Source organism: Mustela lutreola, chromosome 8 (assembly GCF_030435805.1).
Source record: "Mustela lutreola isolate mMusLut2 chromosome 8, mMusLut2.pri, whole genome shotgun sequence".
In the NCBI taxonomy this organism is placed as follows: Eukaryota; Metazoa; Chordata; class Mammalia; order Carnivora; family Mustelidae; genus Mustela; species Mustela lutreola.
In genome coordinates, this window is record NC_081297.1 from 44,554,027 (window position 1) to 44,576,100 (window position 22,074).

Sequence of the window (22,074 nt, forward strand, 5' to 3'; positions counted from 1 at the left end):
AAAGCAAAAAAAAAAAAAAAAAAGTACATTCCCTCTGACTTACCAATTCATCTACTGGAAATTTATACGAAGGAGCCAGTTAGCTAAATGCACAAGGATGTGGGCCGCAGATCACAGTGGAGTTTGCAGTGAAACAACCAGAGGCCAGTGGAGGTACGGATGAAATGAGCTAGGACAGATGCTTATGTTGGAATATAACACGGCCATTGAAATGATGCTGTCTACATTTATTGATATAATAGGTTCATGATATGTTTTTAAATAATTATCAAGAATGTATGGCAGGTACTCATTTTGGCCAAAAAAAGAGAAATGTGTGTGTGTGTGTGTGTTTATAAGAATATTGGAAGGCTATACAATGTTTTTTTCCTTTTCTCCCCTTCGAACTTTCTATTTTTCCTACAAAGGAAGGTGGGTGACTTGGGTAAGAGCACAGACTCAGGATCAGACCAGCTGGCTTGGTGTCTCAGTTTCTTCCTCTGTAAAATGGGGATAACAATGGTACCTGCCCCGTGGGAGGTGGTTCTGTGAGGATTCGGAAGTTGGTGGAGCCTCACATACAGTAAGCACTCCATAAGTGCTAAGGGTTATTTTGGTGCAGAAAACAATAATCTGTTCACCCCCGGCTACTCTTCTGAAGTGACGTATATGTCTTAGAGACTGAAGTGGGCATTGGTGGCTTAGGGTTGTCTCCAAATTCACTACTTTGCTGGATGCTTTTTCAGCCTGGCCTTCTGTGAGTCAGCACCTAATCACAGGACTGCCGAAACTCCCGCACCCGAGAATTGGCCTGAGCAGAAAAGCCTTCTCTGCTGGGACCCCAGTTCAGATCCGGGCCTGGTGGAGGGGGAAAAAAAAATCTGAAAATTATTAGAGGAAAAATAATTTTTCTGAGGTGTCTCTGTTTGTTTTTCTCTAAAATGTAACACACTTGATAATTTAACAGGCATATCAAATTATACAGAACATATGTTTTGGTTCCAAAAATAATAAATGGACTAAGTTTGTGAAGCACACTGAGAAAATAAATTGGGCATCTATTAGGATTTCCACCTAAATATTCACTCCTTTTTCTTCAAAGGTCTTTCCTATCCCGGGGGTGGGGTCAGACTGGAAAATTTCTGCCCGTCCCTGTTCATAGACAAGAGGAAGCCGACACGGGCCCCTGGGAGGGTGGGGAGGGAGATTACAGGTGCCGAGTAGTGGGACACTGGTCTCCCAGATGGGTCGAGGACTCAGCCCCTGCCCCCCTTCTTCCACAGGAGCCTTCTTCATCCCCTACTTCATCTTCTTCTTCACCTGTGGCATCCCGGTGTTCTTCCTGGAGGTGGCGCTGGGCCAGTACACCAGCCAAGGCAGTGTGACAGCCTGGAGAAAGATCTGCCCCCTTCTCCAGGGTGAGTGTTCCCCTTTGCCCTCCTACCTGGGCCCCCAAGAGAATCCATCCCTCCGCTGCTCCTCCCCTTTCCTTCCCTGCCACCACCTTCTTATTCGTCTATTGTGGGGGACACAAGGAAGTGTCATCAGACTTTGGGGGGCCCCAAACTTAATAGATCCTGGGGAGGAAGGCACTCCTCAAGAAAGACAATACAAAATCACCAGTACAAAACTAGATACAGAGCCTGGAAGGGGTCCTTGCCAGTGAGGAATTGTGAAGGTTCATCTTCCTCAGCTTCCTGAAAAGTTGTTCCGTGTATATGGCACGGCCGCAGACATGCCACCGAAGCCCATAACCATAGTGACGATGACAATGACGATGGCTAACAACTACTGAGCCCCTGTTGGGCTTTATGTGCATTTCCTCATAGGATCCTCTAGTAATAACTCACTTAGTTATTTGTAGATGAGAAAATGAGATCATTCACTGAGGATTTGAACCCAGGTCACCCTGAGCTGAAAATTCACGCTATTTCCTGTGTTAGGTTAGGGATTCGGTTAGGCACCGCTCCTGTTCTCTCTGTGGATTTGCTGGCTAATGCGAGCAGCTTGGGGTGTCTTTCCCCCACTCCAATTTTAGTTGATTGGGCCAGTCCCCTGGGGGCCATTGGGAAACCCAACCTTTGTCTCTGAGGGGTTCCTGGCCTAGGTGAAATGAGGAGAGGACTCTTCCCCTCACATCAGTCTCTGAGAGAGCCTCGGGGACTGGGCTATCTGCGGTTACTGCCCAGCTTAGTAGGCTGGGCAGAGGCGGGCATGTGGGGAAATTACTGGTTCCTGAGCAGGCTGGGAACCTGACCACTGACTGGGGGTTTGGCTGCAGGGACCAGGCTAGTTTGGGGCTAGCTGATTCCTCTTGGGGCACCCATGGGACCTCTGGAGGAGCAGCAGTAAGTGGCTGGGGCAGGGCAAAGCTTGGCCTGCACACCTTTCTACTCATGAGGGCTGGGTCCTGCTGGAGTGCTGTGGCTTCAGCCAGAGTAGTTTCTCAGCATTCTGCTCTGGACCCCAGGAGTCGCCCAATGTCCCACACAGCTGGGCTCTATCCCTAGGACCCAGGGATGAATCTCCTACAGGTATCGACTAACTCTCCGAGGGGATCACTGCAGATAGGGTGAGCAAACCGATCATTAGATGCGGGTTGGAGGGAAGGATTGCTGCTCCTTCCCTCTTTTCCAAGTATAAGAGACAGACTCTGAGGCCTAGGGTCTCAGGGAGAGATGCATTCAAGGTGTGTGCACCTATTTTGGTGGGAGGGTCCAAGGCTGCTTACTACCTTGCCCTCCATCTGCGTAAGGGCGCCCACCCCACAGATCACCCTCCCCATATGGGAGGGCACACCCTGTGCTCACCCACCCTCCCCCTCAATTTACACACAGGCACAAGCTTCCTTCTCCCCCCCCCCCCCCCCGCCCCAGATCATCCCTCCCTTCAGAGATGGGGCAACCCCTCCCCATACACATCAGCTCTGGCGCGCTGCCTCCTCCTGGGTCAGGTCGGTGTTTACTGGGTGGTGGGAGCATAGCACGTTCTGGCAGCGGCAGAGACGAGTGGCCGCACAGTGGCCACTTGTTTGGGAGTGTCTGTGTGTGCGCGTTCAGAACTGCAGGGCTGAGGGGCTCCCCGGGGACCCTCCGCTCCATCAGCAGCCCCCGGCCCCACCCCTCCCGAGGCCCCAACCGGTTGCTTTAGGGCGCCCTCCCCCACCACGCCTACATGCTGTGCGGAGACCCAAACGCAGGAAAACATGGGGGGGCCTCCAGTCGAGGTGGCCAGGCCCATGGGAACAGACAATCAGGGTGGGCTCGCCCGGCCAAGGGCAGGTTTTGTGGACAGTTGGCATTGATTTTCCGACCTGCCTCTGGGCTTTGCTTCATTAAATCCTTCTGGAGCACCGGCTTCCCGGGCCGCCAGCCGAATCTCCAGGACTTGGGGCCCGGGGGCGGGGTGCGGTGCTGGGACGCAGGACAAACAGGCAGGCCCTGGCAGGGCACAGCGCCCACTTCTCCACCAGTTTTCGCACCTCGGGACTAACGGCCGCTCTGGCAACGTGTTACTTTTAAAATGACTGTGGAAAAGATCCCACGTTTGCAGGAGCAGGCGGGGCAGGAAGGGGGGGTAGGGGTGGTGCACTGTGCCTGCCCTTGCTCCTTCCCAGCCCTGATAGGTTTGAGCGCGGGAGGGGTGCCCCACAGCCAGCCTCCAGACTGCTCCCCTGTGTCAGACCTGGGTGCACAGGTCGCGCCTCTGGGGGACACTCTTACCCCTCGCTCCCCTGTGAGCTGGCATTTTGAGATCCACTCAGGCTCTCGGTTCTCCACGGTGACCACTTCTCCTTTTTTCTTTTTTTCTTTGCTGGTTTCTTTTGGTCTTTGCTCTTACCTTGAGCAAAAGATAACTCCTCTGTTCTTCCTGCCCCTTTTCATTTTACAAGTCATGCGTGACTGTCATAGAAAAACTAGAAAATGCAGATGGACAAAAGGAAAAAAAAAAAAACTTTAAAAAAATGAACTGAAATCTTATCACCAGAGAACCACAGGGAGCTTCTGGATGGCAATCCTTCCAGAGTTTATCTCATTTAAAAAAGGGGGGATATAAGTTAAGTAAATTATGCATAATGAGAAAAAAAATTAAAAAGAAGATATATGTTCAAACATGTATTGCAAAACTGGAAGAATGCAAACTGTGGTATTCTGTAGCCTGGGTTTCTTAGAAAAATGTGCTGTCTGTGGCTTCTCAGGCCAATAAACAGATGTGGTGAGTCTCTTCGGGTAGCTCCCAGTCCCTGGCCAGCCACTGCAGGAGGCTTCCGTGCGGCTCTGCTGGACTAACTTGATCTCTTGGATTTTCCTTGCTGCTTCCCCATTCCCTGCCCCCCCCACACACAGGCATCGGTCTGGCATCTGTGGTCATCGAGTCCTATCTGAACATCTACTACATCGTTATCCTCGCCTGGGCCCTCTTTTACCTGTTCAGCTCCTTTACCTCTGAGCTGCCCTGGACAACCTGTACCAATAGCTGGAACACAGGTATCCATCGTTTCGGCCACTGGGCTGGGGCCTCTCCCAGCTTGGATGTACTAGACACCCAAGGGCGAGCAAAAGCCACGTGGCCCCAGCCCTCCACGAGCCTATGGTCTCGTGAGAGAAACAGACCAATTAATCAAATAATTAATTACAAATTGCACCGGGTGAAAGAAGCAGCAGAAACCCGACAACAGCGGGAGGAAAATTGATGGCTGAGGGCTGAAGGGTGAGAAGGAACCGACCATGGGAACAGCAGCCCGACTGGGGGGAAGAGCAGGCGTAGGACACAGTCCCTTTGTGTGTCGAGTGGAGAGACAGTGGGCCAGTCATGGGGGTGGAGGAGGGATCTGAAGTCTGTGTCAGAGGTTGGTGGGTGGGGTGGCCAGGGCACAGCCAGATTCCCTGGAACAAGAGCTGTATGAGGCACACGGGGAGGGGGGCTGGTCCCATGAACCACCTGGGTGGACAACTCCTAAGAAATGGGGGCTCTGAGGGAAGCTCTTGGGATTGGGAATGATGGGGACCGCCAGGCTGTAAGGTCAGAGGGTCAGAGGGGACCAGAGTGTCAGAGCATCTCTCCCCATCTGGTCCCTAGCTAATGCCCAGCCCCCCTTGTCCCCAACAGAGCACTGCATGGACTTCCTGAACGGCTCGGGAGCCCGCACAGCCACCCCCTCCGAGAACTTCACCTCGCCTGTCATGGAATTCTGGGAGTAGGTGCTGGGTTTGGATGCCATGTGCCAGGGGCCCCAAGCGGGAGATGTGGATGTCCGAGACCCGGGACTTGGAGGGAGGGTTTAAGCCTTTCTGTGCACACTTTCCAGTGCTTACCCACCTCCCCGACCTGCACACCACTGGGACCTGGGGGCACACTCGCATCTACCTGGACTCATCCACTGACACACTCCCAATGACCTTGAGTCCACCCGTGTCCGCCCAGGCCCACACATTTACCCGTGTCATCTTGTTGCCTTGCACCAATCCACCCCCACCCCCACAAGGATCTACCTACACCTTCATTCCTACCGACATGTGTCCCCTGGTGCCTGGCCAGTGGTCTGCCCCGGCTCGCAAGAGCAGGTGGTGCCCATCACTCCCCAGCTCCGTGTTCAGGGATGTCATGTGGGTAGCTTGAAATGGGCCAAGGTGAGCGTATTGGTACCGCAGAGATTGGCCGACCCCATACTCGCACCTCCACCCTCCCATGTGACTACGCCCGTCCATCTGCCCACGCCCACATGTGTCCAGCTTCATGCCCGCAAAGGTCCGCCTGTACCCTTACGTATTTACCAACACTCACACGTGTCTGCCTGCACCCGCACGCTCGTATGTCCCCATGTCACCCAAAGCTCACACATCCACCAACACTTACGTGCACACATTTCCACTGCTCCCTGCGCTCTTCAGGGTGCTAAAACACAGTCAGCCCCCCTGTTTGATACCCATGCACTTGTATCTCAACCTGCCCATGTAAGTATCTACTCTCCATCTGCTCGTCCATGCCTTACTTACCACCCTCACTCTCTCTCTCTTTCTCTATCTCTCTCTGTACAACAGAGAAAGCTGGATGGTTAGAAAGACAAAGATACCTATGGGATTACGTGATTTGGTCTTCTAACAGCAGGGGCATACAGACCACAGGTGGGAACATGGCATGGCCATGGGAGAGGGGGTGCAGTGGGATGGGGAGGGGAAGCCTGGAACATGAGATCTGTGGGGTCAGCGCTAAGAATCAAGAGACTTGAAGACAAACACCAAGTTGTACCCTTTCACCTGCTACCTGGTTAATTCTTTTTCCATCCTCAGGAGACGTGTTTTGGGCATCACCTCAGGCATCCACGACCTGGGGGCCCTGCGCTGGGAGCTGGCCCTGTGCCTCCTGCTTGCCTGGGTCATCTGCTACTTCTGCATCTGGAAGGGGGTCAAGACCACGGGCAAGGTGAGGTGTTCTGGCCTCTGGTAAGCTCTCTCTGGCCCCCAGAAGCCCTGGGACACTCAAAGAGGCCCCCTGGAGAACTGAAAGAAAGAGTAGTATAAGGGAGAGGCAAGGTGAGAACAGGGGAAATGGTAAGAAGAGTTTAACTCAGTCCAAGGTAAGAAAGGTAAGACTTTCTCTTTCAATATGATTATAAAAGATCCGTTTACGTAAGTAACATACAGATTGAAATAAGAAACCTAGAAGTCCCCTTAATCACTGTACCAGCCAGCATGGCGGCCATTTGGATCTACGAGTCCCCGTTAATGTTTCATTGTATTGTCTTCTAGTTTCCTTTATGTGTATGTCTGTGTCCATCTGTATTAATTATGTGTGTACATGACACAATGAGCATCGTACACTTTTATGACTTGCCTTTTGTAGTATGTGGTATGAACCAGCAAACAGAACTGTCTTTGAGGTGGTGAGTTTCCAATCGTCAAAAGGGTTCAAGCCAAGAATGGACAACAGTGCTTATTGTGTGTGTAGAGAGTTCAAATTAGAGCCATTATTTCCAACCCAGGAAATCTGAGGTTGAGGTTTCATGCTTTTTTAAAAAGCCAGGAATAGACAGGATACTGACTGCACCGATTAGCCTGTTCTGGGGGCAGCCCTCCCATCCCCAGGATTGTTGTAATATTAATAAAACTAGTGATGGCGATAATAACACAGATATCGCCATCACCTCTGACAAGGAGCTGAGCTCGGTCAGGGGCAGAGTGGACCCCTTGGAGTGTCTCCATATCTCAGAACTCAGGCCACTGCTGCTCCCCCAAACTTAAGCCTGGAAAAGCAGTGTAAATTTTGTCACAGGTCACTGTGAGGATCTGCTCCCCCTCTGTCTCCGAGACCTACCCTCACCAGGGGGCATAAGGAGAACAGCCAGGATGAGGGATTCCGGGAGACCAGATTCCAGATTTTAAAATAGCCTTTGAAATGTTGTGGCTGGAAGCTTGTGCCTCTCCCCGTCTTTCTTCTGTCCTTGCCCTGCTGGTGTGCATCTCACACTCTACTGGCCTTGCAGCCCAAGACCCGCTAGAAATTGTAAGGAAGCTGGGGCGAGTTACAGGTGCTCACCCCTCTCGGCATCTCTAAGGAGGCATCTGACGCTGAGATGGGGGCCACTCTTGCTGCCTGAGGAGGGGTGACAGGAGGACAGCCGAAGGTTCCCTGGCACCTCCTGGCGTCTGTGTCCCCTGCAGGAGTGACCTGGGGATGCTTCCCTGCAGGTTGTTTATTTCACGGCCACATTTCCCTACCTGATGCTGATTATCCTTTTGATCCGTGGCGTCACCCTTCCCGGAGCCTCTGAGGGCATCATTTATTACTTGAAGCCTGATTTGCTTCGCCTCAAGGACCCCCAGGTAGGAGCTGTGCTGGGGACCTTTCCCTGCTGTCTCCCACCCCAAACCACAGCCGTACTTTTGAAAATCTCTGGTTGCTTTTCTTTTGGTTTAAAGGCAGTATATCAGGAACTCAGTTGGTTAAGCCTCTGCCTTCGGCTCAGGTCATGATCTCAGGGTTCTGCTCAGTGGGGAGCCTGCTTCTCCCTCTTCCTCTGCTGCTCCCCCTGCTTGTGCTCTCCTTCTGTCAAATAAATAAAATCTTTAAAAAAATTTTAAAAAAAATAAAGGCAACGTATTGAGAACAATTAAAGATCTCTTGAAATCCCACCACTTAGCTGTTTCTCTATGAGCATTTTAGATTTCCTTCCAAGTCTTTTTCTAGTTGTGTGTGTGTGTGTGTGTTTTAATATAGTTGAGATAATTTTGTAGAAATATGTCTTTTTTCATTTAAATTATATTGTAAGCATTTTCCATATTATTAAATTCATTTGTAAATGTCATTTTAAACACTTGCCTATACTGTGTCCTCCATCTATCAACCGTTCAGTCACTCATTCATCCAGAATGTACTGAGGACCCATCAAGGGCCAGGTAGTGCTCTAAGAATGGAGCCAGCAGTGGGCATGACAGACCAGGCTCCGTGTCCTCTGAGCACTTACATGTGGGGCAGGTGTCATCAATCTGCTCCTATTCTTGGACAGTTAGGTCAGGCATTTTTTTTTTTAAGATTTTATTTATTTGACATACAGAGATAGGCAGAGATGCAGGCAGAGAGAGAGAGAGAGGAGGAAGGAGGCTCCCTGCCGAGCAGAGGGATCCCTGGCTCGATCCCAGGACTCTGAGACCATGACCTGAGCCAAAGGCAGAGGCCTAACCCACTGAGCCACCCAGGCGTCCGGACATTTTTTTTTTTAAATGATCACATATACAGCTGCAATGGACACCTTGTGTTTAAATCTTGGACCACATCTCTGATTATTTCTTGACAGTCTCTGGAATCACTAAGTCCAAGAGGATGTGCGTTTAAGTTTCTTGAAATGTACTGGCTTTAGAGAAATGGAGACTTTCTCCACCAGTATTGGAGGACACCCTTTTTTCCTCCAGGGCCCATGAGAGATTACATAATAATTTGCTTTAAACTTTGATCTAATTTGAGAGATCAAAATAGTATCATTTTGTTGTTTTAATTTAATTCCCCCCTCCCCTTCCCCACAGATTTACTGCGCATTTTGATTTCCTCCTATAGGATTTGTCTGAGCACATTCTTTGCACTCCCCTATCCCCTTCCCCAAGGAGTCCTGGGTTTTTTCCTTATATTCTAATGAAGTGGCTCTTGGCCCCATGTGTTGGCTGCCTAAGGCACTCAGTGCTGTGGAGTGAGCCTGATGCTCTCAGTTCTGCCCTGCCTTCTCTGGGCCCTGCCTTCTCTGAGCCCAGCCCCTCCACTCAAGAAATCCTAGTGTGGGGGCCCCCTGGGTGCCCCCAGAACCGCATTTAAATGGCCCTGCCTGTGAAGTGACATGTGAGTGGACGGTGATGAGTGTGCAACTCCAAGGGCACACCCAGGGGACCAGCAGGGTCTGAGGGGCCAAGGCTGGGCGCCCCCCACCCCCTACCACTTTCTTGGGGTCCCACATAGGTGTGGATGGACGCAGGCACCCAGATCTTCTTCTCCTTTGCCATCTGCCAGGGGTGCCTGACCGCCCTGGGCAGCTACAACAAGTACCACAATAACTGTTACAGGTGAGTGAAGGGGTAGGGGTGGGGTGCCGGGGACCGCAGGTTGATGGGGGGCTGGCCTTCCTGGAGTGTGGCCAGGGAATCACCGCGTTAGTTCCTAGACTGAATTTTTATCCTCCCTCCTTTTCTCCCTCCTTCTCCCTCTCTTGCCTTCCATGGTCCCTCCCCGTTCTCTCTCCCATACCTCCCCATGTGCATCTTTGCTCCCCCTTTTCCTCCCCACTCTGCTCTCTCCGCTTGCTCCACTGCTCCACTGTCTTTGGCTCTCTCCTCCCTGGTGGCTCTTCTTCCTCTCTTTCCCCTGGCTCCTCGCCATCCCGCCCTGCCCCACAGGGACTGCATCGCCCTCTGCTTCCTCAACAGCACCACCAGCTTCGTGGCCGGCTTTGTGGTCTTCTCCATCCTGGGCTTCATGGCGCAAGAGCAGGGGGTTCCCATCTCCGAAGTGGCCGAGTCCGGTAAGTGCCACTTTGCTGCCTGGGCCCTGAGGGGAGGACACAGATCCATCCTCCAGGGTCCCAGGCAGGGGTCCCAGCAGCTGGCTTATGGGAACATGTTTAGCCTCTGGGGGGCCTGCTTGGAGCAGAAGAGGGCCTTCTTAACGACGGGTGGGCGAGGGAGCATGGACTGAGGGGGCGTGGGCAGACCCACAGTCAAGCCAGCTCCTCAGAAGCAGAAGAGCAGAGTAACGGAAGAAACTACTCTTGAAACACACACACACACACGCACACATGCACGTGCACACACACACACACATTCCCCTTGCGCATGCACGTGTGTACATGTGCATGCTCGCTTGTGCGCTCGCTCGCTCTCGCTTTCTCTCTCTCGCATGTGCTCTCACACAGGGCCTTGGGAGAAGGCTCTTCCCTGCGGGTAGTGAGAGCCCGTACAGAGCTCTCCTGACCTCTGTGTGCCTGGCAGGTCCTGGTCTGGCCTTCATCGCATTCCCCAAGGCTGTGACAATGATGCCCTTATCCCAGCTGTGGTCCTGCCTTTTCTTCATCATGCTCATCTTCCTAGGGCTGGACAGCCAGGTTTGTCACCCCACCCACCCCACTGCACCCCTCCCTGCCCTGTTGACCCTATTCCCAGCTTCTGCGCTTCTGGGAATTCCCCCCCCCCAATCTCTTTCCCCCCTGACCATATATTCCAGATCCCCCTCCACTTTCCAGGGCTTGTCCTTGCAGTTGGTTGGAGGACCCTGGGCCTTAAGACCAACCTATTCTGTGAGGGGGCCATCTACCTTCTCCCCCTAGGCCTGATCCTTCCCCATGCATGGACACCTCCCTCCCAAATGGCCCTTCAGCCTCCTTCTGGCTATCCAGCTCAAGCATCCCAGCCCCACTCCTCAGCCTTGGGGACAGAACATGTCTCATGCTCTGGTCCCCATGTTGGGACCCTTGGTTGTCCCAGGGCAGGACTGGCACCCCCACTTCTGCCCTTGAACCCCCTCCTGTGCTCCTGTGCATCAGCATGGGTGAGTGCCAACTCCCCTCCTGCCCACAGTTTGTCTGTGTGGAGTGCCTGGTGACAGCCTCCGTGGACATGTTTCCCAGTCAGCTCCGGAAGAGTGGGCGGCGAGAGCTCCTCATCCTGGCTATTGCAGTTGTGTGCTATCTGATAGGGCTCTTCCTGGTTACGGAGGTGAGTGTGTGGGGGTGTGTGTGGCCTGCAGGATGGGCTCCAGGTTGAGGGAGCCAGGGGCCACACCTTCCTTATCAGCTACTTGGGGATGCTGATACAGGCTCTGCCCTCATCACAGTGAGGATGTAGGGAGAGTTAGCTCTTTTGGTGTCCTGTGACAGAAACCAAATGCTAGCCAGTTTGAGCAGAAAAGAGAGTTTTTGGGGGCCAGGAAACTGAAAAGTCTAGAGGGTATTGGTTTCAGGTATAGTTGGATCCAGCTGCTCTAAGGACATTGTCAGGAATGCCATTCTTAGCCAGATTTCCTTCCCAATATTAAAGAGCACTGGCAGAGCTTCAGGCTTACCTTCTGGCACCCACCCAACACCCGAGGAAAGAGAGGGACCTTTTCTTAAGAACACAGTGAATGTCCAGCCCTAGCTCCGCTTCAGGCCTGTAGCAGGGAAAGGAGCACCCTCAGAGTGAGGCGGTGACAGCTTCTACAAGAGAGGATGCTGGGAAGATACAAAGTGTATGTCCCACACTTCCCAAGAGTCAGAAATGGTGGTCCTGATGTTAAATGAGGGGCCTGGAGGCAAGGACAGGAGAGGAAAACTCCCTTTAGTTAGTTGTAAGGAATGGGCTTGGGCAGGAGGGGTGCCCAGACGAGTGGTTGCGCCTTCGCTGTGGAGCGGGTACCCTGCCCGCCCTGGCCAAGGCCCTACCCAGCTCCCCGGCTTCTCTGCAGGGCGGGATGTATATCTTCCAGCTGTTTGATTATTACGCATCTAGCGGTATATGCCTGCTCTTCCTGGCAGTGTTTGAAGTGATCTGCGTCAGCTGGGTGTACGGTAAGTGGAGAGAGGAGTGCGTGGGGGAGCCTCCAGCCCCCTCCTCCAAGAAGGACATGATCTGCCCAGGAGAGACGGGATGTGCCAACCCTCTGGTTTCTATAGGTCTTTGTATTGCTGCCCTGGGAAGTTCATCCACCCCTGGGAGCCCAGGCATTTGTCATTATGGCAGACAGAGCTGGTGTAAGGACAAAACCGATTTCCCACAATGGTGAGAGGAATTAGAAACAACGGGGAACAGTTTTGTTGATACAGAAGCAGCTGGAAGCCCTTCGCCAGTGGGAATCCTAGCTTTAGGGCTGCTTCGTCCGAGCCTCCGTACATCCCCACATTCCCTTTCTGGGTTATCACCCAGACTTTGCTTGAATACTTCCCCAAACAGGAAACTCATTCCCGTGTTTTTGAGGGGGCTTTTCTCCTTATGGCTATTACACATTCCTTTCTTAGACTGGAGTGAATTCTGCCTTCTGTTGACTTCTACCACCACCACCCCCCACCCGGGCTGGGGTATCCAGCCAGTGATGCTGAGCTAGAACGTCCTATCTGGTGACAGTGGAGGGAGGAACCTTTATGCATTGAGTCAATGCACTGTTAAATCCCAAGAAACAAGCTGACTATGGCATACCTTATCTCTCAGCCCACACAGCAGCCCTTTGCAGGGGGGAGGCAAGGCTCAGAGAGGTAGTTCTCTTGTCTAAGCCCACACAGCTAGTATGCGGAAGAGGCATCATCATATCCCAGGACCCTGGGGCGGGGGGACATGCTGCCAATGTAACAAGGCTCTGGGCAGAGGTGGGGAGCTGGGTCCATTTAGCGGGACTGAGGAGGAAAACTGTGAGTAGGAAGGTTTTTATTTTGCTACCTTGAGCCTTCCTATCTAATGTCCTTCCTCTCCTGGGACATGTCTCCTATAGTCTCACTTCAAACATGTGATGTCTTTCTGATTTCTCTCTACTGCGTCTCGGAACTTGTTATCAAAGAGAGTCTGATAAACTTCATCACAGTGAGTTCTAAAAAGCTGAGGAACTATAATAGTTTATGCCTCCCCAGCATTAGCTGGTATCCGGGGGAGAATTTTGGAAGTCAAAGCAATGACGCCCTAATGGGACATTTCGTGCACCCTGGTGATGAGTGGGGAGTCATTGCTTTGCTGAGGAAGGGCTTGGGGGGGACCATCCCAGGATCTTTCCCGATCGGTGGCTATCTCCTTAGAGGACTGGCTAGGCCTGGATCTGGAGCAGACGTGGAAACAGAAGGATAGTACATAAAACCAGGCAGGGTTTCCACAAACCCAGATCAAGCCTCTTGTCGGGCTTTCCCGAGAACGTGGTGTGGTTCCTCCAGAGTCTAGAATCTAGACTGTTGTTCCCTCCCAAGTGGCTCTCTGGCCCCGTGTGAGTTTGGCGTGCTCCGCAGGCATAGCGGGACCCTCGCCATTTTGTTCTTTTGACTTGAAACTGAATTCATCTCTGCGGCATAGATAAACGAGCATGGATGTAGCAATGGTGCCATTTTAGGCCCACGCCGTCCTCGGGGTTTAGGATTTAGGCTCTTCATTCCTAGACAAGGGGATAAAGGATCGCACTGGGAGGTTGAGTAGCTCTCACGAGGGCTCCTGGGTTTTTCATGGCAGCCCCTTCTCCCTCTCCACTCCCTGCTTTGTGGCTGCGATGCCAGTGACCCTGCTCATTCACGTGCCCTGACCCAGTTTCCCCTGACAGGGTGGGGGGCAGAGGGCAAAGCCAAGTGAGTCCTCCCCGAATATCTACAAGCTGTCTCCCTCCTCCCGTTCTCACACTCTTCTCCCACTGCCCTGGGCAGGAGCAGACCGTTTCTATGACAACGTTGAGGACATGATTGGCTATCGGCCATGGCCCTTGGTGAAGGTCTCCTGGCTCTTTCTGACCCCTGGACTTTGCCTGGTATGTGCCCAGCCAGCTACCCTCCTGCCGCCAGAGGACTCGGGGACGAGGAGCAGGACGCCTGAGCTCTGGGCTCCTTCCCTGCCTATCCAGTTACCCAGGGAAGCTGGTCCATTCTCCCTTTCTGGGTCGGTTCTCCCTGCACTTGCTTTCAGTTCTCCTGCCTCATTCCAGTTTCTGCCCCATTCCTTTTTCTCTGCCCAGCTTCCCAGTTTTAGTGGTCTCTTTCTGTCTGCCGATTTAGGGCTCCTCCACCTCCCCTCCCTTCCTCAGAGCTCCTCCTATCTCAGTCCTCGGGGGAGCCATGCCTTGGCTCACAGCTTGTGATGGCTTTTACTAGTCTACCTCTGTATGTACCACAGTGCATTAACTCGTCCTCTGTCCCTGGACATTGAAGTGGGTGAAGAGAGAATTTCAAGGACTCTGTGTCTCATCTGTGTCCACCTCTCCCTCCTTCCAGGCCACCTTCCTCTTCTCCTTGAGCAAGTACACCCCTCTCAAATACAACAACATCTACGTGTACCCTCCCTGGGGCTACTCCATCGGCTGGTTCCTGGCTCTCTCCTCCATGGTCTGCGTCCCACTCTTTGTCATCATCAGCCTTCTGAAGACCCAGGGATCCTTCAAGAAGGTAGGGGCCTGGGGAAGGGGTACATGGAAAGGGGTTCCTGAGAGATGGTGTGGGGCCCAGCTCTGAGTGTGGGGCCATCCTTTGGTCTCATGGAATCTTTGAAGACCAGTCCCATGGCTTCACTGCCAGAAACGTTCAAGAGACCTCGGGTTCTGGGCATTCAGAATCTGACCTCCAGCAGATCATGTGGGCAAGCTGAGCAAGAGTAAACTGTCAGAGGCTTAAGGAGGAAACTGAGTCACAGCAAGAACTTAAAGAAGTGCCCAGGCAGAGATTTAGAGAGTACAAATCCCTTGCTCCCAGGAAACTAATAACCCGTTGCCATGGTTCATTTCATACACAGGCTTCCGGCTTCTTTTCTTCTCTTAATTCTGCCTGGGAAACCAATGCAAAGACTCCCTGTTTAGAATTTAAGACATGCCTTCCTAGAAGGGGATAGAGCATGTCCCACAAAGATATTACACTTGTAGAAATTGATCCGGCCTATAAGTAACAGAAAACCCAACCTGCAATAAGCAAATTGGCTTATTTTCTTTTACATCAAGAAGACCAGAGATGGATCCTGTTGACATTTGGTTCAGCTGCTCGAAAGAGGTCATTAGGGACCAAACTCTTCCTATATTTCTGCACCTCTGTCTGAGCATGTCTTTGTCATCATGCTCACCAGCCCATGGTCACAAGAAGGCTGTCATGACTCCAGTCATCACATCTGCATTCAAGGCAAGAAGGAGGGGGAAGGAGATGGTACCAATAGCAGTAATAATAGTAGTACTACTACTCATATAATAGGGACCTATTGGTCACATCATAATAGTAATAGTAAGAACAAAAATAAGCACTTATTGGTCAACTTACTTTGAGCTGTGTACTATTAATATCTTTGTTTTACAGATAGGGCACATAGGGGTTAAATGGGTTGCCTGCAATTGCACAGGTAGTTAGTAAGAGCCAGGACTGGAACCTGGCCAGTTTCTGGTCCTAGTCACCACGCTACTGTGTCTTCTCTCTTCTCGAAATATTTATTCCCATATTCACTCAGATTCTACCAATGGCCCCTATGTGTCTGGCTCTGGGCTGGGCCCCGGGGACACAAAAAGGATGAAACATCTGTGCCTTACTCACCAGTAGCACCCATCTGTCCCCTCTCATCTCCACAGCGCCTGCGACAGCTCACCACCCCTGACCCCGGCCTGCCACAGCCCAAACAACGCCTGTATCCAGATGGTGGTACCAGCCAGGACGGCGGGCCTTCCCCAGCAAAGGAGGGATTCATAGCTGGGGAGAAGGAGACCCACTTGTAGGATGTGGCCAGCAGTCAGGTGGCTATGGAGCCAGGAACCTCTGTTAGGGCCACGACGGTGGACAGCCTTCACCTCCGTCCCCTACCGCAGTCCAGCTGGGGACCTCTGTGATGTCCATGGGTGCCCCCAGCCAGAGGCCAGGCCGCTCGCTCCTCAGCTGGGGCAGCTCCTTCTGTGGGCGAGAGGTGGTCTGCTACACCACACCATAGATGTTGGAACACACCTTCTTATTTATAAAGGAGGGTGGTCTTCTTTGAGTCTACCATCTGATTCAAACACATCATGCTGTATGGGAGCTCCCGCTGTAGGGATGTTCCAGCTTCCTGTATTTGTGCTTTGGGAGGGTAACGCCGATGGTGATACGTCTCACGCTTGGACTCGGAGAGCCTGATGGAACATGGTGGGTTGGAAGTGACAACAGAACACACCATATTTGTTCTGACATTCCATTAGAGGAGGTTCTTCACTAGGCTTGGTGTTCTGAAGTGCCCGGGGAAGGAACTAGAGATACAAAAAGCTTTCACGAGCCATCAGGGTCTCAAGTTTTCCTGGAGGCTTCTCAAGGTGCCCCTGGTTCCCCACGCTTCCTGAAATCTGTGTCCTCGGCTCATGGAACATTGGAATGGAAGGAACTTAGAGATGATCCCTAGACTGTTCAAAGGCAAGAGTGTCTGTACCTTCCTGTGCCCAAGGCAGACATTGCTAATCGATAACAGAGTCTTCCCACCACACAGTCCTTCCAAATACAGAACTCCAGGCAGCTCCATTGGCCACCCTGCTTTTGTCCCACCTCCTGACTTCATGGGTAAGAAAACTGAGGACCAAAGAGAAAGTGACTTTTTCAAGCTCACATAACTATGCCCAAAACCTAGTCTCCTTTTCTAAGGCTGAGGTTCTTCCCATGATACCCTCCTGCCTTAGTTAACAAGTATATATGGATTGTCTGCTATGGTGTGCTAGTCTTCTCTGCCTCGACCCGTTCCTGTTTAGTTCTAATGTCTTGGGGTGGGAGGGAGAGGGTCCCCTCTCTAGAGAGGTGAGCGACTTTCCCCACATTGGCATCCCTATCTTGGCATTTCCTCTGCCGGCCCATACTCCTCTGGCCAGATTTCCTCTCTCGCTCCTTTTGTTCTTGCCCTTTTCTATCTCCTCTTCCTCCAGAGATTCCTTGGAGTATGTGAAAGCCCACCGGTCTCCCACAGAGTGGGAGGTGTTGCATGTGGGATGCTCCTCTCCCCAGGTCCTTATCAAATGATACCAGAGCCTCCGGAAGGCAAGGGAGGGGGAGGAGTTGGGGTGGGGGAGGCCACTTCGGGACAGTGGCCTGGGGCAGGACCTGGGAGCTGGAAAAAGGAAAGCCACCTGTATACACCTCTGTATCTACAGATAGCCATCTGCAGGGATGCAAAGATAGATGTCACCCAGAGCCAGTGGCTGGTGGCCGGAGCAAAAATCTGTGGTCCAACCAGGGTGAATTTCATCTTCAGAGCACCCAGTGTTTTTCACCCAGATCTGTCAGGGCTTCCCTGCTGGGCACAAGCAGATGTCTAGACCCCTGGGTTCAGCCTCCCTTGGACTGCTCTGCATATCCGTGCTCGCTTTGGTCAGACTAGTTAGTGGGTGAAGAAGGAGGTCCAGGAGAAAGCCATAGAGAGAAACTGCTTCAGCCTGTCAGCTCTCCTGAATGACCCCGGGGGACCTGTGGAGCAGGTGTGCTGCTTTCTGCTGCCGCCTGGTGGCAGATGGGAGCAGTGCCCCCTTCCCTGGCCCTGCCAGCCTCTGGAGCTCCCCATAGGAGCAGGAGGAAAGTGCTGGCTAGCTGAGCATTTCTTTCCTGTGTAAGCTCACGCTGCCTGGAAACTAAATACTTCTTATGTCCTCCTCCCGTGGCCTCAGCGGAGCTCCCCAGTACAGTTGGCTTGGTTTGGGGGAGCCCAGCTTCAAGGGCATGGGTGCTGAGGCCGGCCAGGCTCCTCGGCCCCCAGCCTCCTCCCCAGGGTGTGCTGTGCTTTTTAGCCTGGCCCCCTTTTAGTCTGGGCTATGGCATTGTCTGTTGTGGGTGGTTGTCCTGTTCTGCACAGCGATGGGGCACCAGCTCTCCCCAGCTCCCTGGGCCCTCAGCCTCAGTATTGAACTCTGCAGACGGCAGACACCACTGTCCTCTCCCCACATCAACTCACCAGGACTCTCAACTGCTCCAGATCCCCTGGCTTTAAGCTCACCAGCATGTCCAGGAAAGTCTCTGCTCTGGCATGGGGGTGAAGGAAGTGGTGGGGGCGGGGGTGGGCCTGGTTGCAGCTGGAGAGAACATCAGCCAGAGAAAAAGGGACTTCAGGGAAGCCACTCATTGGGCCCACAAGATGGGCAATGAGCACGAATTTGACTCAAAGTGCCCAGAGCACTACTTCAGCTGTGCGTGCATGAGTGTGTGTGTTTACATACACATGTATGCTTAAAGAGCATAGCTATGCCTCTGTGGGTTGTAGGGTCATAACTTGGGGTCTGTTTTCATCTCATCGAGACTATTTAAGTTTTAAACTGGTGGCCCGATCAGGCAACCATGACTTGTTTGGCCACTATGATATTTAAAGAACAACTTTTTTTAAGGCGGACGCCTCCAGGCACTCTCCAGTTTGCCACTGACCCCCCTCCCAGCCAAGTCCCTATTACTCATACCTGATCTTTTCACGCATTCATGCCTAAATGCATTTGCCTTCATAACCAGTGCCCAAGCAGAACAGAGAATTCTGTGCAAGGGAGGTCACCGGAACCCTCGCTGGAGCAGGACAGAGACCCAACACAAGTGGTCTCAGGAGTCCCAGTGCCTCCAAAGGGCTGGAAGTTCATGGCTTGTTCATGAACTTCCCACTCTGTAGACCCTCTGATGCAATTTATTAAACCTGGGTCACCTCCCCCTCCCACCTAGACTCTTCTCTTGCCCAAAGAAAGATGGTGGCTGAGTTTAATTGCGAAGCTGGATCTAAAATGTCAGTGCACGGCAGCCCCTAGGGGCAGGGTGGGCTCCAAAGCAAAAAATGTGGCTGTGTTTTCTGAAGTCTGGGGTCTCTCCTGCCTCCCAACCCCACTAGTGCAACCAGATGTGCTTAGAAATCACCCTCCCCCTTCCTTTATTTTAGGCAAAAGCATTTTTATCTGACTGGCACTCCTCTATGTTGTGAGGCTAAGACTGTCCCTGCTTTTCCCTCCCCACCCCCAGGCTGGGATTCTGGGGAGCCCACCCTCTAAAGCTGGGGTTTGCTGTCCCCAGCTACTCACTTTGTCTTCCCTGTATGTCCGCCTTGCGTGGCTGGGTCTTGGTTCTGGCTTGGACTTGGCTCTCCCCGTCCCATCTCCCCTGAGAGTCCAAGACGCTGCTCGGTGCAGGAGCTGAGGAGGGGGCTCAGGCGAGCTCAGCCCCCTCCGCCCCATCCCCCTTAGCTGGGAGAGCTCTGGGAACTGAGAGGGGCCTTGAACTCTGCTGACACTGGAGCCTCTGACCTCAGGGGAGCTGACTTCCCATTTCAGGCTGTGGTCTGTGTGTGTTGGGCCAGAAGGTGCCTGACTAGGGGAAACTGTTCCCCTATCTAGCCTGGCTTCTCCCTTTTACAGCTTCCCCACCCCATCCCATGCGGAGCCCCAGAAGAGGATAGCTGGCCCTGGTTTGGGGCCTCCAAGAACTATCTGGGCTTCACGTCCAGCTCTTTGCCCAAATCCACCCTTCAGGTATGGGCCACCTTGAGGTTGACCCTTGACTTCCGGCTGGTCTCTTGTCTCTGCTGTCACTGTCAACAGGAGGCACAGCTCTGCCCTTTCTGCTCCATTCCAGTGCTGCCCAGGACCTCAGCTCAGAACTCCCCCAACTGGGTCAGAGAGAAAGACAGACAGAGAGAGAGAATGTAATGTCCAATCTCTCAGCCTTGTAAGATTTTTGACTGTGGAGGGGGAGGGGACAGGGTTACAGGAATGGGGACTGGGGCAGGAGAAAGAAGCAGAAGCAGATGGCATTAGGGGGAAGCATGGTGGGGCAAAGGGACCTAGACTACATGCCCTGGAAGAGAGCTGTATGAAGTTTTGGAGGAAAGAGCCAGGATGGGGCTTTGTGGGGAGGTATCATAATCACAAGGCTTGAGGTCAGCTCACTGGAAAGGCTAGCACCTTGTCTTCAAACAGCCAGGGGATAGAAGGAGCTCTCTGAATAAAGTTTCCAGTCTAGTGAGGTATCCAGCATCCAAGATGGCTGTCTGTGAACCCCACCTCCTGGGACCCACGCCCTTGATCCACAGTGTGTGTGACAGAATGGTGGCAAGTGACTTCTTCTGTCTTGACCTCTTGGGTCATTCGCTCGGGGAGGGGAGGGGGAAGCCAGTCACCATGCCACGTAGACACTCAAGCACCCCAACAGAGAGGCCCATGTGGGTGGAACAGAGGCCTCGGACCAAGGGCCCTCATTGACATGTCAGCCACGTGACTGAGTCACTGTGGAGGGGGGTCCTTCAAAAGGGACCAAAGAAGGGTGGCTGATGTTGCAGGCCTGGCTGGTGTTGACTGTAACCTCACGAGGGGCTCTGTGCCAGGAAGGTCCAGCCAGGTGGGCCCTGAATTTGGAGCAGTTTATTATGCACCAGCAGGTAACCAATATGAATCCTTGACTCCCCTGCACACCAGAATCTCCCTGTTTGAGGGGGTCGGGTGCCACCCCTCATCAGAGGCGACCCTCAGTACTCCCTGGGATTCCTCCCGTCTGAGCCTTTTGCCTTTCTCCCCCATCCTCACCACCTCTGGCCCTCCAAAGCCCTGCCCGGACCCTGGGCTTTGCCCTCCTCTCCCTGCTCGGAGGCAGGGGAAGCCGGCCTGCCACCCTGGTCCTCACGTGTCCACTCCCCGGTGGCCCAGGGCACGTGGCTTCCCTGTGAGTTTAGCTGCTCAAGAAAGTGACACGGGCTCATTAGATGTGACAGGGAGGAAAAGCTTGCTAGCCAGTGGTTGGCAGAGAGGTCAGGAGGACAGCAGGGGGCTGCGGAGGGCCAGGCTCTGCTCCCAGCCCACAGGAGTACATGAACATGGCCTACACCCAGCCTGTCCTCAGCTGGAGGGGGTCTGCTGATGAAAGGACCGTCCCCATGAGAGGAGCCTCAAGGCTATGACTTTTCATCTTTTCATCTGTTGCTGTTTTTTGTTTTTTTTTTTGTTTTTTTTTAAAGCTTTTATTTATTAATTTGACAGAGAGAAATCAGCAGAGAGCCTGATGCGGGACTCGATCCCAGGACCCTGAGATCATGACCTGAGCCGAAGGCAGCGGCTTAACCCACTGAGCCACCCAGGCACCCTGTTTTGTTTTGTTTTAAATCAAGACCTTTGAGTTGGTGGTAGGACCTTTCTTATCTGTAGGGGTGATTGAAATGTGACTTTTTGTGCAAATTAGATGGCTAAATTATTTCTTTTGGAGCAAGAGGGTCTACTTTTCTCTCCACGATACACAGTTGTATACCCCCTTATGGTTTTCCAGGAAATTTAAAAAAAAAAAAGTTGAGTTCTATTGATTGCTTTTTCTGCATCAATTGAAATGATCATATCGTTTTTCTGCTTTAATCTGTTAATGTGGTGAATTATATTAATGGGTTTTTTCCTAATATTTAACCATCTTTAATTCCCGGGAACCATCTAAGCTGGTGGTGATCTACCATAGTCTTTGTTATTCACTGCCAGATTCAGTGTGCTAATATTTTGCTTGGAGTTGCTATATTCTGGCTATATATACGCCCAGAAGCAACAGTGGCTTCTAGTTTCCCTTTCTCATGTTGCCTTGTCTCCTTCCGTTTTTGTTTTTAAGATGACTTTAGCCTCGTGAAAAGCCATTTGGGCATTTTCTTTCTTTTCCCCCTCTCTGAAGGAGTTAATAAAAGGTTGGAACTTTCTGCTCCCTTGATGTATGGTAGAATTGTGTAGAACCATTTGGCCTGGTCTTCTGTCGTTGTTTCCGTGGAGGGAGGTGGCAGAGAGATTTTTTAACATGTGCTCAAATTTCTTTAATGACCATTCATCTCAAATTTCCCATTTGTACTCGAGTGAGTTTTGGTAAAGTATTTTTCAAAGATTGTACTCATCTTACATGACAATTTTCAAACATGTTGTTCTAAAGTGTGTAGTTTATTTATAGCTGGTTTGTAGTATTCTGTTTATAAAAACATTTCTGCAGGATTGGTAGCTATGTGCCCCTTC

General features: G+C 52.2%; 1 protein-coding gene across 9 annotated transcripts in view; it reads left to right on the forward strand.

Moving 5' to 3' along the window:
* Positions 1-21,793, forward strand: part of SLC6A12 (solute carrier family 6 member 12) — a 30,931-nt gene extending 9,138 nt beyond the window's left edge. For 5 of the 9 annotated variants that reach the window (XM_059184483.1, XM_059184481.1, XM_059184476.1 and 2 more), the window contains exons 4-16: positions 1,263-1,397; positions 4,326-4,466; positions 5,089-5,176; positions 6,270-6,402; positions 7,668-7,802; positions 9,424-9,527; positions 9,858-9,982; positions 10,449-10,561; positions 11,034-11,171; positions 11,899-12,001; positions 13,823-13,923; positions 14,384-14,554; positions 15,712-16,804. In XM_059184483.1, the coding sequence (XP_059040466.1) occupies positions 1,263-1,397; positions 4,326-4,466; positions 5,089-5,176; positions 6,270-6,402; positions 7,668-7,802; positions 9,424-9,527; positions 9,858-9,982; positions 10,449-10,561; positions 11,034-11,171; positions 11,899-12,001; positions 13,823-13,923; positions 14,384-14,554; positions 15,712-15,855 (1,631 nt within the window). In that variant the 3' untranslated portion in view covers positions 15,856-16,804. Of the gene's footprint in view, positions 1-1,262; positions 1,398-4,325; positions 4,467-5,088; positions 5,177-6,269; positions 6,403-7,667; positions 7,803-9,423; positions 9,528-9,857; positions 9,983-10,448; positions 10,562-11,033; positions 11,172-11,898; positions 12,002-13,822; positions 13,924-14,383; positions 14,555-15,711; positions 16,805-21,078 lie in introns of those variants that run through there. The other 4 variants (XM_059184480.1, XM_059184479.1, XM_059184478.1 and 1 more) reach the window with 4 other exon arrangements.
* The last annotated feature ends 281 nt before the right edge of the window (positions 21,794-22,074 follow it).